Source organism: Astyanax mexicanus, chromosome 1 (assembly GCF_023375975.1).
Source record: "Astyanax mexicanus isolate ESR-SI-001 chromosome 1, AstMex3_surface, whole genome shotgun sequence".
Lineage (NCBI taxonomy): Eukaryota > Metazoa > Chordata > Actinopteri > Characiformes > Acestrorhamphidae > Astyanax > Astyanax mexicanus.
The window spans coordinates 40,009,037-40,025,627 of NC_064408.1; the positions used below are offsets into that span (position 1 = coordinate 40,009,037).

Sequence of the window (16,591 nt, forward strand, 5' to 3'; positions counted from 1 at the left end):
GAAATTGTTAATACTCACAACTATGCATGGACTCTGACCAGGGTGTATCCTAGAAAAGGTGGAGGTTTGTGTCATGCTTAAACATGTATTAGTTCACTGTGCCAATTGTCAATACATGCTGTATTTATTATTACCACACTGTTCCAAGACTGTCCCTGCTTCTATTCCTTTTTGACAGAGGGAACACTGTTCTTATCAATGAAAACAAGCTGGAGGACAGCCAGCTTTAGACTCTAAGAAAAAAAAAGTATAGAAGTCAGAAAACCAAAGTTAACAAAACCAAAACAATGAAATATTTGTCCAAAGAAATGTTTTAACCATGTCTTGCTTTTCAAAAAAGAGAAACAAAAAATGTTTGGTATGAATCATACAGTCTTTTTCCTTATTTGGCCAAACACTGGAAGTGCAATTTTGGCTGAATGATTTTAATAGCTTAATAAATATAAATATTCACTGTGTCCTTAATAATGGTGCAAGAAATAAACAAGTGCTAATAATGTAATTACCCCATGTAAAATGCTGCTAAGCGTAAGAATGTCTTTTGACTCTTTAGATATTAATCTAGGTCAGTTTTAGACTGTTGCTATCCGCCATCTCGTAGTTTTATTGCATTTGGTAATGGTTTTGCTCTAATATCATTCATACAGCTAACAGGCCTGTAATAGCTGAGAGTGGGTTGTAAATCTCACATGCTCTGTAGAAGCTGCAAACTATTGAGGTGTTAATGTGTGAAACCTGAAGCAGCCAAACGAGCAGTTTAGTCATTTCTCCCACTCATGTCTTCATTCAGACACTCAACCCATTCAGCATTCAGTGCATCCTGTCATGCTTTCATCTTTCTTGTTTTGTACAGAGAGAGAGAAAGAAAGAGAGATTTGGTTGATGTTTATTTCCTGTTTTGGACATATTAATGTACCAGTTTTGTTTATTAAGAGGTCTCAGCTCATAAGATTCCTAGACTTCCTTTCAAAGTTTTGCCACCTGGGTCTAACTCTCTTGTGAGTAGACCAAGTTAAAATTGATTCTTCTTTGTCTTCTGGGACATGTTGGAACTTTCCCTCATTTGAAAATGACTTCTGTGAAATTCTGTGAAGTTCTGTGGTTGCACTGATGCTGGTGGCTGATTTCGGATAAGAGATACCATCAATTTTAGTGGGTTTCGCTCAGAACAGCAGAGGCTCATTTATAGGAACTTTTCACTTCATGAAATATGGCTTGTTGGCACCAGTTACAACATTCTCCTTAGCACTATCTGGGCCTTTATGTGAAGTTTCTCTCCTGTAGGTGACTAGAAGATATGTTATTGAACATGCTATTTTTAAAAATTATAATTAGTAAAAAATAAAGTTTTATTAACCCAACCTCTATTTATAGACGTTACCACTGTACGAGTGCACCGTTTTGACTCAGATGGACACGGTATCTACATTAAAAGTCTTTTTATATTACATTATATTATTTATATTATATAATATTTTTATATTATATTCACCCTAATTGATTTGGGTGAAATATGATTCATGAAAACGCATATAGCAGCAGGTTCTTTAAGTCCTGTGAGTTGGAGCCTCCATGGATCACATCAATGTCTTGGGTGCCCATGACCTTGTTGCCAGGTCACCAGTTGTCTTTACTTGAAGCACTTTTGGTAGGAACTATCCTCTGCATACTCTTACCCTGTTTTGTAGTGCTTACCATATGGTCCTTATGCTTGCCCATTTTTCTTTTTTCCAACACATCAAATTGAAGAATTGCCTAAAATGCATATCTCGCCTTTTGACAGGTGCCACTGCAACCAGATAATCAGTGTTATTTATTATTATGTATAACAACTTAAATTACATGAAAGAGAAAATAAATTAAATGAACAGAATAGGTGTAGCTGTACACTTCTATTTGTAAAAGTCATTTTTGGCCGTTTTGGTCTCCTTTGTGTTCCAGGGCGATTTCCGCTGATGGAGGATGAGGAGGAGGACTTGCCTGTGGTGTCTCAATTGGGAAAGCCGACTGAAGACAGAGGAACGTACAACAGAGCTACAGTGAATGATAACATGCCAGTGGTTCAGACTGTTCCACGCTACAGGGCCACAGGCTCTGGCCCGGATGCATCACCCTCTTGTGGGACAACTGGGCCACTCAACCGGCCTCTGCACAGTACAGTGGGGTTGGGGTTGGTGTCAAGTCCGACTGGATCTGCAGAAGAGACCAGAGCACTTCTTCAAAGTAAGAAGAATTATAAAGATCTTAACAGATTTTCTCTATGTGGCTTGAGTGCACTTATAGAATAAAGAATTTCAGTAGAAATGGCTGGTCTTTGGTTGGGCTGCTGTTAGCAAATAAGTGTATAATTGACCATTCAGTTTAGCAAATATTATTAAATTCAACATTTAGCCATTACTGCTTATTTGGTTATCCCCAATTGACCTGTCACAGTGATACCAGTTTTTAAAGATTTAAATACACAGTCATATTGGAACATTAAACTTAATTTCTTCCTGTAATGTATTATAGTCTGTCACAAAGTGCGTGGATCATATAAACATTATAGAGCATTAAAGTCCAAGGTTTGGGTCCAGTGTATTGATCCATAGTCAAACAATGGGACAATTACTTATTCTGTCAACTTAAATTAGTGATGATGATGATGATGATGATGGTGATGGCAAGGATTATAATGAATGGTCTTAACATGCACACAGGTTTGCTCTTCTTCCCTGAAGACTTCCCAGCCATGTCTGAGCCAAATCTACCTGCAGCAAGAGAAGAAGAGCAGGAGGAAGAGGTGGAAGATGGAGGCAGGCCAGACAGAAAGGAGGAAGATGCTCAGGAGGGGATGAGTGTGGAGGTGCAGATTGGACGAAAGCTACGTGAGATAGGAGACCAGTTTCAGCAGGAGCACCTGGAGATGGTGAGAAAGTGTGATTTCTTTTGTTATGAGATGAATACACACACATGATTTTATACACACATCACTTTCCTAAATTCCTCAGAAACATCTTCAAAAACAGAAAGCGAAAAAAAAAAACACCCCACCAGTGTAACAATCCTTGCTGGGAGATATCTATGTAAGTTTACTTAGCATGTGATTAACTGTATTTTTACAGTTTGTAATTATTGGCTTGTTTTACTTGTAGGGATTATCTTACTTTTACTAAGCGTAGATATTAACCTTTTTACTTTACTAGTAACTGTAGTGAACTGTTAGCCAGTTTACTCAGTGTAGTTATAGTAATAGTAATAGCCTGTAACAATATTTTTAAGTGTTAATCAGCCTCTTATACTTAGTGTTGTGATTGACCTGGTTTATTGAGTGTGGTGGTTAACCTGTTTTTTAATGTGATCTTCTGAAAATTGGACTGTTTTATTTGTGCAGTTACTCACATTATATTACCTTGTAGTGTTTTCTTATTTATTTTACTTTCTTTTAAATTTAGAGATTAGCCTGCTTTAGTCAATAGGACAACTAGTTTGGTTAACTGAGTGTAGTGAATAGTCTGATAATGAATGGTTTTTTTTTGTGATTATCTGATTGCAGAATGAAGTGTTATATTCACTGTAACAGTTAACCTGTTATGCTGTGTTCCATTTGGATGTTGGAATTCCATTTTTTCAAGAAGGAATTTTAATCTGGAAGAGCCTCATGAGTTAGATTTTCTACTCACAAATTTAGGAGAGCCACACCAACCCTAGTTCAGAATCCAAGATGGATGCGCCTCATATCAACAGCAGTTGTGGTAAACTCCAAAGTCTTACATTAAATTTAACATTCAATGATCCCATGAACAAGGCAAATATTTATTCTGTTAGTAAAAGCCAGTACATTTAGCTCAGGGTTAAACATAATGCTGTAATACCTCTTCCTAATTTTTGTACCTAATGTAAAGTGAAAATACATATGTAGTCCAGAAGACAGGGAAATCAGAGTCTGTTTCGTGACTGTGCTAGATAGGATGTTTTTTGTCTGTTAGTAGCGGAAACGCCTACAGTGCCGCTTTGAGTGCAGTTGACCTTGCACTTCATTCGTTTTGTAAAGATGAGTCACAGACTGCCTTGAGGTTGAGTGTCGGTTGTGAGGAAGTGTCGTATCACTGTTAGCATTACTACACTATAATATAGTAAACCAATTTTACATAAAAAGGCAGATGTGTAATGCAGGGTGTGCATTAGGTTAACATTAGAAGACTGAACAAACTCACTCATGTTATGCAGCTTTGAGCAGGAGCTGTGCAGAATCTACTATGGTACATTTTTTACTGCTTTGTTTGGAACACTTTTTTTGTTTTGTTTTCTTGTGTACCTTTTTGTACAGGAGATGTGACGTGTAAATATACAAACATGTAAAGAACAAAGCCACGAGAACAGCCACACTGCACACTTACTTTCGGTTCAACATGACTGATGATGATTCGCTGAACGCTGTCTGTGTCAGTAGGTTTACTGTATATCATATCAAGTTTGTTTTGTCTGATGAGGTTTGGCATATCAGGTTTGTGGTCTGATCAGGGCTTTATTAATTTACCCTTTTCACCGTTATTTGTACTGGTGACCCAGCTGAGACTCTTTTATCTTGTCTGCAGTTGGAACTCCAAGTACATGATGTGAAGCATAAAAAAACACACTCATACAAGGAACAAAGAAAAAGAACATCACGTTTCTACACAGAACGTTCAGTCCTTAGTGAGCTGGTGAACACGCTAACCCAGCAGAGTGTAAAATAAAGTAATGGATGTAAATAATGTGTTAGTGGTCTTCCATATGTTAAGTTTAGGGGACCGTTTCCTAAGAAAGTTAGCTGATGAAGGATTTTAAATGAGGTCTTGTATTATGAAGAGTTTGAAATTGTAAGGAAGTCTTGACAAAGTTTCTTTTTATAAGTTTGTGCATGTGTAGGTTTAATTGTTTAATACCTGTGTTATATTTAGTAAAGTGTAAAGTAGGTCTTTTATAAAGGGTTAAGAAGAATGGTAGTGTAACAAGTGTAAATATTTGGTAATAGAGCTAATAGATGGTAATAGGGCTAAGATTGTGGATTAAAGGTTGCTGTAATGGTACAGTAGCAGTAATAATGGTGTGGTAGGAAGTTGAGGAGGGCTGGGTGTAATAGCTGTACTGTGCTTGTGGACGGTGTTGCAGCTGCTAGTGAAGCCGGAGGTTGCTGGGGACAGACTGGAGATCTGAATCGGCTGTATGTGTTTATACTGCAGACTAAATTTAGACTATGAGTCACCCGTGACATCACCAGCAACATGACTGCCCAGTTCAATGTAGACTAACATGAACTTGCTTTGTGTGTGTGTGTATGTGTACATCAGATACACATAACATTACGTATTATTTCTGTGTAACACTACTTACACTACTGTGTGTGTGTGTGTATATATATATATATATATATATATATATATATATATATATATATATATATATATATACACACACACACACACACACACACACACGTGAAAACATGGCTGCGTGGTTTCTCTGTTGTGTGTGTATGTGTATGATGTGGCAGAGAGGAGGGGCCGTAGCTTATGCAATACACTGCAATTCTCATCCGCTCCTCTAACAGATATTTCAGAGACCCTGCGCCTGATTGGACAGATCAGACGTTAATCTCTAGGCTCCACCCCTTTCGCCACAAACTGGGCAGTTAAATAGGGGCGGAGTTAAGCCGTAAAGCAAGTACTGCGAGGAAACAGCGCCATCTAGTGGCCGTTTCTGTCTTTTTAGTTAAGGTCAGGAGTCTTTTTATTTGTTTTGGTTGGTTTTGAATGATAAAATTTTATTCATTTTTAATTTTATTGTTATCTATTGTTGTCTTACCGTGTGACTTTTGTGATTATATGTCATTGTCGTGTATTATTTAGATTTTAAATTGGGATTTTGTTTATAATTTTAATACATAAGAATTAGAAGTCTTTTTAATAAAGGCGAAATTGAATGATACAAGTTAACATTTTTTTTTTCAGAAATATTTTTATTTGGATTTCCAAATACACCCCAAAGACATTGTGTTATAATTAAGCACATGTTGTGATACACATACAAAGAAAAACACACAATAAGACATTGTAACACACAGTTATAAGGGAATAGTAAAAAACCTTGAACTAAAGACTGACACATACACAGCAACATTCTTTGCCTACAAAGGCAGTGAACGTAACACTTAACGTTGCATTTTTTGATAGGGTGGAATAGGTGGAAACATCACATTTATCTATATGGCCACGAAATAACATTTTTAGCTGTATGAAATCAAATGTGATTTTTCTTTCTCAGTTTCTATTCTCATAGTAATCACAGTGTTCTTTTGTTGCCTCTAAAAGTCTAAAAAAAATGTTCAGTTGCATTTTATTATCTATATTAACCAACAATGACATCATGTTTTACCTCCTCCGCCAATCATAAAGAGATAACACTAATACTACACTCTCACAAATAGAGTAACCCATTTTGTTTTCCCACAGAAACATTGATGTGCATAACTGTGAAAACACTTCACAAAATGTTTACATGCCATGAACAGTGACGTTCATTTTAAAGGAAATGTTCATGATTTTAAGAGGAATAAAGACATTTACCTTCTGTTTTTCTTTATTTCCAGTTCAGGCAGTATCAGCGAGCCCAGATGCCAGGTTGGTGGCGTTTAGCATCAACACTCTTCAACGCCCTGTTTCCGAGAGAAGCCGCGGGACCTGGTGGAGCGCTGAGATGAGGAAGCACTTTCGCTGTGGGGGCTAGCGCAGAACAAACTGATTGAAAATGGAGAGAAATAGAGAATATTAAGCGAGTCGCCGCTGGACGGTGACTCCTTTTGAACTCGCCTTTTTTTCTCTCTTTGTGGAAAAGCCATCCTCAGAATGGGGGCCGAAAAATTATTGTTTTTCTTTTTGCCTTATTTTCTTTCCGATTTTTCACAAACGAACGGACCTCGTCTAAAATCTGTGAATGCCTTACTTGAACCTAAAACATCACAGTGGAAAGATTTTATCCTGATAAAAAGGCAAAGGACTATTATGAATTGTTCCATAATCTTAAAGCCAGAGTCAAGACACTGGACACATTTCTCAAAAATTCACATGTTCGTTTTCTCTTCACTGGCATGGTTATTTTTTTCTCTGTGCTGTGCTCGTTCAGTTCCGTTTTTCCTCCTCAGTTGCTGGTTTGGATTCCTGCGTTATGTCCTTGAGACTTCACTCAGTGCTCTCAATGCCATCAGGAGATTCACTTTGACAAACTTGCATATTGTGAGAATCTGCAGACAACTCTTTCTCTAAAGATGATCCATCTGAATGTGGTCAGGGATGGAGCTTTGTCGCCTTAAGCCTGCAGTCTAAGCCTTTAAGATCCGATGCTGATTTGTCCCTGAGAGACTGAGAAACCATCTCTTTCTCAGAAGAGGCGGAAAAGTCGACTAAGCGAGGTCTCCGCGGTTCACAGAGACGTTTCTTCTAAACTGTTTCTCAGTCTAAGCTGCACGATTTTTAAAAGTGATGTTTACTTAAAAATGACTGAATTTTTACATTGCATTCGCTTTTGTAACGTATTTAGTCCTTCTTGAACTTTTTATCATCATTTGGGCTGTGACTTTAAAACTGAAGGTGCTAAGGTGTGAAGAATGGCCACATTTAGCAAGTATTTGCTTGGAAAGGCACAAAACAAAGAATGTACTACTTGATTAAATTTAAGGAATCAAATTAGGATTGACAGTAGTGCGCCTTTTTTGAGTGTATACCTTAAATACTTGGTTAATGTGGCCTTGTTGAAAAGGTTAAACCATGCATTCAGACACTCTGCTGCAATCTTATAAGACACAACTTCAAATGGTTTAAAATATTGCTATTTAATATATATCATCATTGTCATTATAAGACCACCAAATTTCTCAAAATGACCTCATGAAATGTTAACATGACATACATTAAACATAGGAAAGTTTTTTTTACTTCTCCTATGAAAATGAAGGCTTCTTTATGACAGCAATGATATATATGTTGTTACTGGTAACATAATGGGGTTGTATCCCTCTCAGGCAGTCAGACAAAGGGTTTAGGTGATATCTGACTGCAACAATCATCTGGTAGGTGTGACGTGGAGCTGTAAAAGCAATACTGTTGCCACTGAAGTTCTAGAACCAGCGCCTGCAGCAGATAATCTACAGCAGTTAGCGACCACACTGCAAATACAATGTCATGGCAAGTAAATTACTTAATTTTGAGTATAATATGAAATTAATTTAACTTATTGCTAGATGATATTTTATGTGCTTAAGTCATTTTATGTAGTACAGTTGCCTTATTCTTTTGATAATTACATATCATTTATAGAAGTGGGCAGAAATACCTGCCAACAAAATGACAATTTCTCTACAAAAAGTGACTTAATCCAAGTAAAATCATTAGGAATAAGCTGAATTAAAAATATTTTTAATTTATGGTGTTTTTACTTGCCAAGATATAATTTGTTGCAGTGCAATCAGAGCGAGACAAGCAATCACTGTCAAAGTGCTTAGAATCCTACGCTTACTCAGATCTACAAGTTTGTGGTTCTAATGACGACTCAGTTGAAGAGGTTTGAGGAACTGTGTTTCAGTGTATATAAGCGCCACTGCATTTCTTAGAATGGATTGTAAATGTCTAAGGCTTTATTAGAGACCCCCAAACAAGGCCAGTACAGTGTAAGGAATTTTCTTACATCACAAGGTTGTGCCGTTGCCATTAAAATCCGGCGTAATCTGAGGATTTGTGGAAAAAAGGAGGGAAAGCGTGCACTAGAGAATCTTCCTCAAAGTATCCAAAGCCATTATCAGAAGATCTCTAATGCATTTCTACTTCTCTTTTTTTAAACAACTCGAAAATGTACTATTGCTCTTCCTGGTATAAATTTTCTTTGTTGTGACTGTACAAGAGGCCATTTGTGACTGAAGTTTCAGCCTTTGTGTTATAAATTCTGTCAGGACGTGACTAAGATTTCATCAGTGTCCAATGAGAAGGCCAGTTGTATGTCGCATGACTGGCTCATGATTTGGGCCTGATTTATATTTGTGTAGTAAAGAAGGATGGCTGTGCAGGAAGGGGGAGGGGGGCTATAATAGATGAATAGTATTTATTTATTTTCTAAATATACATATAAATAAATATATATATATACCTTTGGAAAAGTGAAAGAAATTGATTGAGATGAATTCTGATAACGATGGATATAAATGTCAATGAAATCTGCAAATCAGCACCATTCCATTTTTGGGACCACTTGCTTTGTTCAAGAGGCTGTTTCTGACAGTTAAAACTGTCCTTTTCACCATTAAGACTTGTTGACAAAAATGTTGAATATATTAGTAATATTTCACATCAAAGTGTAACTATTGGTGATGGTTTTTTTATTGCACTGTTTATTAAGACCTTAAATTAATCATTTTATGTTGAACCAGGGGCTAAAGATACAGATCACAGTAAATCCATGTTACACTCTAAAAAAAGGCAATTTTTGCTACAAAAGTACCTATGAAAACTGTAGCCTTAATTATTAGTGCTGTTAAATGTAACATTTAATTAAAATTTAATAAGGTTTATTAAAAGGTTTATTACACAGTCCCAGCAAAAAAACGCTAAATGTAACACTGATTCTAAACAATGTCCTGAACAAAGCATTAGGATTCTCTTCCTCCTCTCAATCAGGTGGTTTTAGCTTCTCTCCTCAGGCCCATTTGCTTAGGTTGTGCTTTTCCTTCTCTTACTAGCTTTAATGGAGAAGTTAATTGCGATATTTGGAGACTCTGCTCTTAGCCATGTAAGTGTACATGGTAAAACTTTGGAAAAAAATATGTATGTATTATTTACAATTATTGAGTCCTTTTTTACTACAGGATACTACACAAGTATTGAATATAACTGTAATTATACAGCGCTATATCTTAAATATTACATATAGATTTTTTGATTTTTAAAGAACAGAAGTGTGCAAAGTATTGTAATCCTCCAGTAATGATGAGATAAAGAAAGGTAGCTATCCTAAAACCCAATATATTTTGTTCATATGTCTGTAAGCACAGTTAGACCATGAAGCTGTAGATGATGGTGGCCCTCAGGACTGAAGCTAAAAAGACCCCCTTTCAGATAACTGTATTTCCATTCCATTCATAATCCTCCTCCATCCGACTGATCTAACTTCAGTGCTACACTGCATTACTGTTGTTGTCCGAGCTGAGCTAGCTTGCGCTAGGCGTGCCTCTGTACTCGTGAATCGCTCTAAATGATCTACTTTCAGACAATCAGACTGCTACGCGTGCCTTAGGGCCAGCACACCAGCTCAGAAACCAGGCAAACTGACCTTAACACACACACACACACAAATAAAAAACAGAAATAGATGCTATTAAAGTCAGCTTTAAGCGTGAGCACATGCTGGTTTGCCACAGATCATATTGCTGTGAACCGTCCTCTAAGGGTCCAAGCAAAAGGCTATTTCACTGTGGCTAACTTTAATATAGTCTCATTATTAGGGGGAATTATTAATATCTGAGAGGCACATTTGTGTCACTCACTTCTTTATCTTTTACAGAATCTTTATGAAAACAAAACATACGCAAAACCAAATGCTAATATTTAAAATTCACATGCAGAAATGCTAGCTGGCTAGCATCATCAGTTAGCTAGCAATGCAGAGGAAATTCTGCACAAAGGAGAGAAAAACAACTACAATAAGGTATTTTAAAGCTGTTTTGAAAAAAAAAAAAAAAAAACCTTAAATGTGCAAATATCGGGGGATCTGTGTACCAATGAAAAGCACCCACCAACAAACCTCTGGGGTTTAGATAGCTAAAGTATCTAATAGTCAGACTGAATTCAGTGTTTTGCTTGGACCAGGAAAGAGCTGCCTATGTCTGTTTTCAAACATTATAATGCCCTTTTAAAATGCACTCTTTTAAAGAAAAAGTCTTGGTGAAGAAGTGTTTCATACGGTGTATACAACCCCTATTTTCCTTTTCTTTTTGAATGTGTTAAATATGAGGTACATTCTCCAAACTAATTTGCTTTTGTAACTTATGTTTTTTTTTAAATAAATGATTATAAAATCCTAATGGACAAACTCTGCTATAAAATGTGAAGAATATGTTCTTTTTTATAGATTAAATGCTATCATAAATGCTGTCATATCACAAATGCTGTCAATCCTTTTCTATAAGAATCACTGCATTAAAGATGTTAACAAACTCACTTGTTTTGACTGTGCTTAAGACTTGACACCGCCTGCAGGTCAGTGGTGGTGCTGCAGTTGCAGTTCAGTCCATGATTTAAAAAATGCAAAGTCAAATAAAAACAGAATTTATAAACGAACGAAATCTACACTTGACTTTTATGTAAGAGGTTAGCATTTCAGTAATCTCAGAAATATGATAACACCAGGTTCTCCTAATGTATGTAATTTAGCTCTGTTCTACTGATATTTAATTTATATTTTATTATTTACACCAACAACTTTATTCATACAGAAAAGAGAGTTTGAGCAGGTGTGCACATTTTAGACATGTTACCAAAGAAAGCAAATTTGCAAAATAAATAAATGAATAAAAATAAATTATGTTAATGTCATAGTTAGGATTCCATGTAACAGCATTACATAATCAGGATATGAAAACATTAAAAATAGGGTTATTATTAGCAAAGGTCATCATATGGAGCCAAATCAGGGACAAAAGAAAAACTGAAAGTTTGACCTTTTGTCCCCCTTGACCTTTGAAAAATACTAAAATATATTCAAGATAAGTGTATCAAATGTTTTAGCCTATGTATATTTTTGTTTTAATTGGGAAATTATTTTTTTTTTCTTGTGTATTTTGATTTTTGAGATATATTTTTCTGGTGCAGATTTTATCTTTTTGCAATCTTGCATCTTTTTTTCACTTTCAGATCACAGTTTTGGCCTTAATCTTGCGTGGGGGGGCGTGGTATCTTAGGAAAGGAGCGTGCTGTACGGTTGAGGACCTACTTCGGAGGACCCTGTTAATGTGCCTGAGTGAAATATGTAGGTAACCCGCTCCCCCGTGAGAGACCACAGTAAAATTAGATTTATTTTTGATATTCAACTTTTCGGCGCTAATAACATTTAAACGGAGGATGATATCCGGCATACTTAATGATACTTAGTTGTATCATACACATTTGTTTTTAGTTTTTTTGTGATATAGTTTACATTCTATTGATTTTTAAAATATCTGATCAGAGTTCATCTCCCCGTTATAAGAGGCTCCTTCCCGGCCCGGTAATCGTGTTAATCCCTAGGGCCAAAATAATCTCAATAAGTAACAGCGCTTCATGGAGAACACAATAATAATTCCATGATTTACACATTAAATCACTCAGTTACAGGTTAATCTACAGTTATTCCGTTTACGTTTGAAACTTTTACACTGTGCGACCGCCTGATGCTGCTAGTGCACTAGCACGTTTAGCTTAGCATACTAGCGGGGTTAGCTTAGTGTGCCAGCCGTGTTTGGTATTCGGAAATCCGGCTAGCATTTTAGCTTCCCCTGTAAACCGGCTAACCCGCTAAGCTACCGGTAGCTTTTTAATACTATGTTTTTGTTTTAACTCAGAAATAAATAAAACTGACCTGAGTATGAAGTGATGAAAAGAGTAAATCATAAATATTTAAGTGTAATATTTGGATGAGTAAATTGCTGCAGAAGTGCATTAAAAAGAGAAATAGCTTCCACTGTTTGAGATTTATCCTGAGGTAAGTTAGTAAACTTAGTAAACAGAGCTCACGAGCACAGCGTAACGACTACCTAGGCAACTGCCTTTAGAATGGACTGCAGATATAGTCTCATTATAAGGGAGGTTAATATCTGAGTGGCACATTTGAGTCATTCACTTCTTGACCTTTTCCGGAATCAATATGGAAACTAAATGGCTAGCATCAATAGTTAGCTAGCAATATAAAGGTAACTCTGAATAGCTTGTTTGCATTAGATTATTTTACTTTAAAAATAGTAATACATTAGATTATGTTACAATTACATTGTTGAACAGGTAATCAGTATCAGATTACATGTATAAAGTAAGCCAACCAAATAATTATAAATGGAATCAAACTCTTAAGATTAATATTTTTTTATTTAAAATTGTACCCATATGTTCGTGTGGCTTTACAGCTGGTAACATCAACATAACAGTACAAACATATTTTACAAAAGCTCCAGTTTGATCACAGTTTCATTATTTTATCACAAAAAGAGCTTAGAGTTCAACATCACAAAAAAACACACATTTTATGGCACCAGTTGAAAACAACAAAACATGGCTAAACAAAAGAACGTTAAGAAGAAGAACAAAAATTCACATTTAAAGTACACAAGTACATATAAGAAGTGATTCTCTGAGACATTAAATCCTGAAAAATACTCAAAACTGTGCAAAAGTCTTCGGACATCAAAGAATATTATATATAAAGCTATTTATATGGGCAGCATACATTTAATCACATCTGGGGAAAAAACTTTAAAGTTCAATAAATACAAAACATATGATATGACATTTTTACAAATGTAACTGTTTGTCTGATTTAAAAGGCAAATAATTATGTTCAGAGAACATACAGCGCAAAACTTGTTTTTGTTCCAAATCATTTTAATTCAACCATATCTGATCACCTCAAAGTGTGATTTGTCTTTACTGCATAGTGAATTACACTTTCTTCACTTGGGCCCATGAGCACCAAATACCAATTCCCTGTAATAGATTAATGTTTGTCTGAATAAATGGTTCTTAACACACAAAAAAACTACACTAAACAATACCAAACAACCTCCACTCACTTCCACTATCATAACAAACGCCTTTTAATTCTTGGTGGCCTTAGACTTTTGCACAGCACTAAATACAGAGGAGGTAAACTACACCGACACAATGGGGTTAGAACATGATAATCAGGGCGATGATCATTACTGTATTCCAGTCTTCTAGCCACGATAATACTGATTGTCTCTATTTTTTTTATTAATTCTATATGTTACAGAAATGATACTGAATTGGTTTGTCAGATCAGACAGAATTTACATCAAAAAGAGTCTGCAGTTAAACAGTCTTTAACATATTATTCTCCCATGGCTCATGTTGCCTTTTCAAAAGCAGCTTAAAAAAACACACACATTTTTATTTACATTTAGCTTTGTGAAAAACATGTGAAAACAGTTTTTCAACCTAATGTCTCTCTGTATTGCTTATTTACATGCTTAAAAAAAGTCAAAAGAACCTTTCAGATTAATTACATTTTGCCCAACGTGAACATTTTTGTAGAATGTCCCATATTCTACATTTAAATGGCTGCACAACATTATAAATGGAATGTACCATTTATCTTGCTCCCACCATCAGGCCTGGCTCGGCTCGAACTCCAATAATTCACGTACCCTTGCCATATACATGTGTGGGCTAAGGTCCCATGAGGTAACAGCTAATTATCTATTTACATCAGAGGCCAATTTTAAGTCTCAGATCCTTTTCAAATAAAATAAACTTATTGCCCTCTATATCTACTCAATTGGCAAAATCGATGCCTCAAAGTTTTTTTATTTTTATTATCTCCATCTATTGATCTGTCCTGTTATGACAGGTGTGTTGTTTTCGATTCAGACCCTCACTCAGTAAGCAGCTTGGAAGCTAGTAACTAACTTAAATTACAATTAGGTTAACTATGGAGATAGGAGAGTTTTTCATGAGGAGACAACCACAGTCCTCAATCCCTGAAACACATTCAACTTCAGCAGAATCAACATCTGCAGATGAACAGCGGAAAGATGTTTCAGGTAAGTCAACAACAATGGGGCTGTGGTTAGCATAATTAAACAGTAGCTGCGGTTAGCTCACTGGCTAATATCAGAACCTTTGTTAGAGAGCTCTGGTTAACGCTAGTTTTGTTTTACCATGCACACGCTGGACATGAACATATTCTAAAAATTAGTTATTTACCACTGTTATTTAAACTGAACCTAAAATGAAACCTAATCATATTTAACATTTGCTGTGTCAGGACATGAAAATGACAGACAGACAATGTATAAATCTAAACTAGTAAGTCAATCTCTACAGAATGATTAGTTTGTTTAGGCTTTTTACTGTGAAAATATTTAATATAGCTGCAGTGAAAGAGAAAAATAAATCTTTGGGCTAAGCCCTGGATGTTTAAAATGTTTGGCTCTGCCTGTGATTTACATAAAGTTATCCCATAACTTTGGCATGCATGTTTGCATCATTAGCTAAAATGAGTCTGCATTAAACTGGCTGTCTCTGTGTTTTCCCCTCCTCTTTCATTAAGAAAATTACAGGTTCAATCAATTCAGGGAGACACAACATATTAAGTGGAGAATGGTCATATGACCACATGAAGAAACCATATGGATTATGTGATTTGATGATTTTATTGATTTCCACATATTTGTTTTATCACAGAGGAGAACCCAGTAAGACTATTAACACAGATGAGAGAGATTAGGCTTAAAAGTTTTGACCTGCTCATTTAGTGCTGAGAGTTTGATATCTGCAGCGGGTCAGTACTTTGTTGAGATTTTGGAGTAAAAGGAATAAAGCGCCTTTTTTTATTATAATTCCGCATTTACAAATCCCAGACACTGTCTGTTAAAAAATAAGAAACACTATGCAACTATGAATCAGGACGAGTTTGTATAAAGGTGACTTTATACCAACTCATCATTTCTTTTCGTGTTGTTTGGGTTACAGGGCTAAACTGTCCTGTAAAATTCTAGCGACTAGATTTTGTAACCTGTGCAGTATAAGTATAAGTCATTCTTGATTTTACAAGGATTTTCATGAAGCTCCTGTCAATTTAAGTAGAGTTGGATTGGAACAACACAACACAGAGCTTCAGCTAAACTACACCAACTAAAAGTCACTATTATACGAGCGTATAGGTTTTAGGAAGAGCACCGACTGTATCTCCTGATGTTTTAAGTATGGTTGTGTGAGATACTACCAACAAATCACTACTGAGACACTTTAACCAGCCTTGGTTAACACTGCTACCAAGTTTCAGGCACTGTAAATTATTAATGGCATCCAAAGAAATATGCCACTGTCAACTTCAAGGTCCACTAGTAAAAGACATGGTAGTTGTGGTGATTTCATAATCAGATACTTTACACTACTGGTCTGTAAAGTATCTGATTATATCATATCAAATTATATATATCATTATAGCATATCAAACCCACCTGATCTAACTTAAAACCGCCTTTAAAAGTAATTACTGGGCTAAAATGTGTTAGGCTTGGGTTCAAGTTGATAAATCAAAGAGGATGTTTAAAAAACACTGCTTTACACAGTCTATGGATCAATTTCAGTTATTTGACCATTTATCACTGGGAAAATAGAATTAGAAAAAAATACAGTGCATTTGCTGTAAGGCACAATTGTGTAATACCATTGTGGAAAATTAAAACATAGGTTTAGTATTATCAAGAAACATAATTTAGCCCATAGAAATATTATATAAATATCAATATAAACAACTCTTTTAATAAAACATGGTGCTCTGGAGCTCTGAAGCCTAGGGTCACCTAGCCTAGGGT

General features: G+C 35.8%; 1 protein-coding gene across 2 annotated transcripts; it reads left to right on the top strand.

Moving 5' to 3' along the window:
- The first annotated feature begins 1,955 nt into the window (after positions 1–1,955).
- On the top strand, positions 1,956–11,222 carry bmf2 (BCL2 modifying factor 2). Of its 2 annotated transcripts, none has more exons than XM_049478401.1 (3): positions 1,956–2,223; positions 2,700–2,908; positions 6,611–11,222. In XM_049478401.1, the coding sequence occupies exons 1-3, from the start codon at positions 1,956–1,958 to the stop codon at positions 6,719–6,721; spliced, it is 588 nt and encodes a 195-aa protein (XP_049334358.1). In that variant the 3' UTR covers positions 6,722–11,222. The 2 variants fall into 2 exon arrangements, with proteins under 2 accessions (XP_049334358.1, XP_049334359.1); XM_049478402.1 differs by having other exon boundaries at positions 2,721–2,908.
- The last annotated feature ends 5,369 nt before the right edge of the window (positions 11,223–16,591 follow it).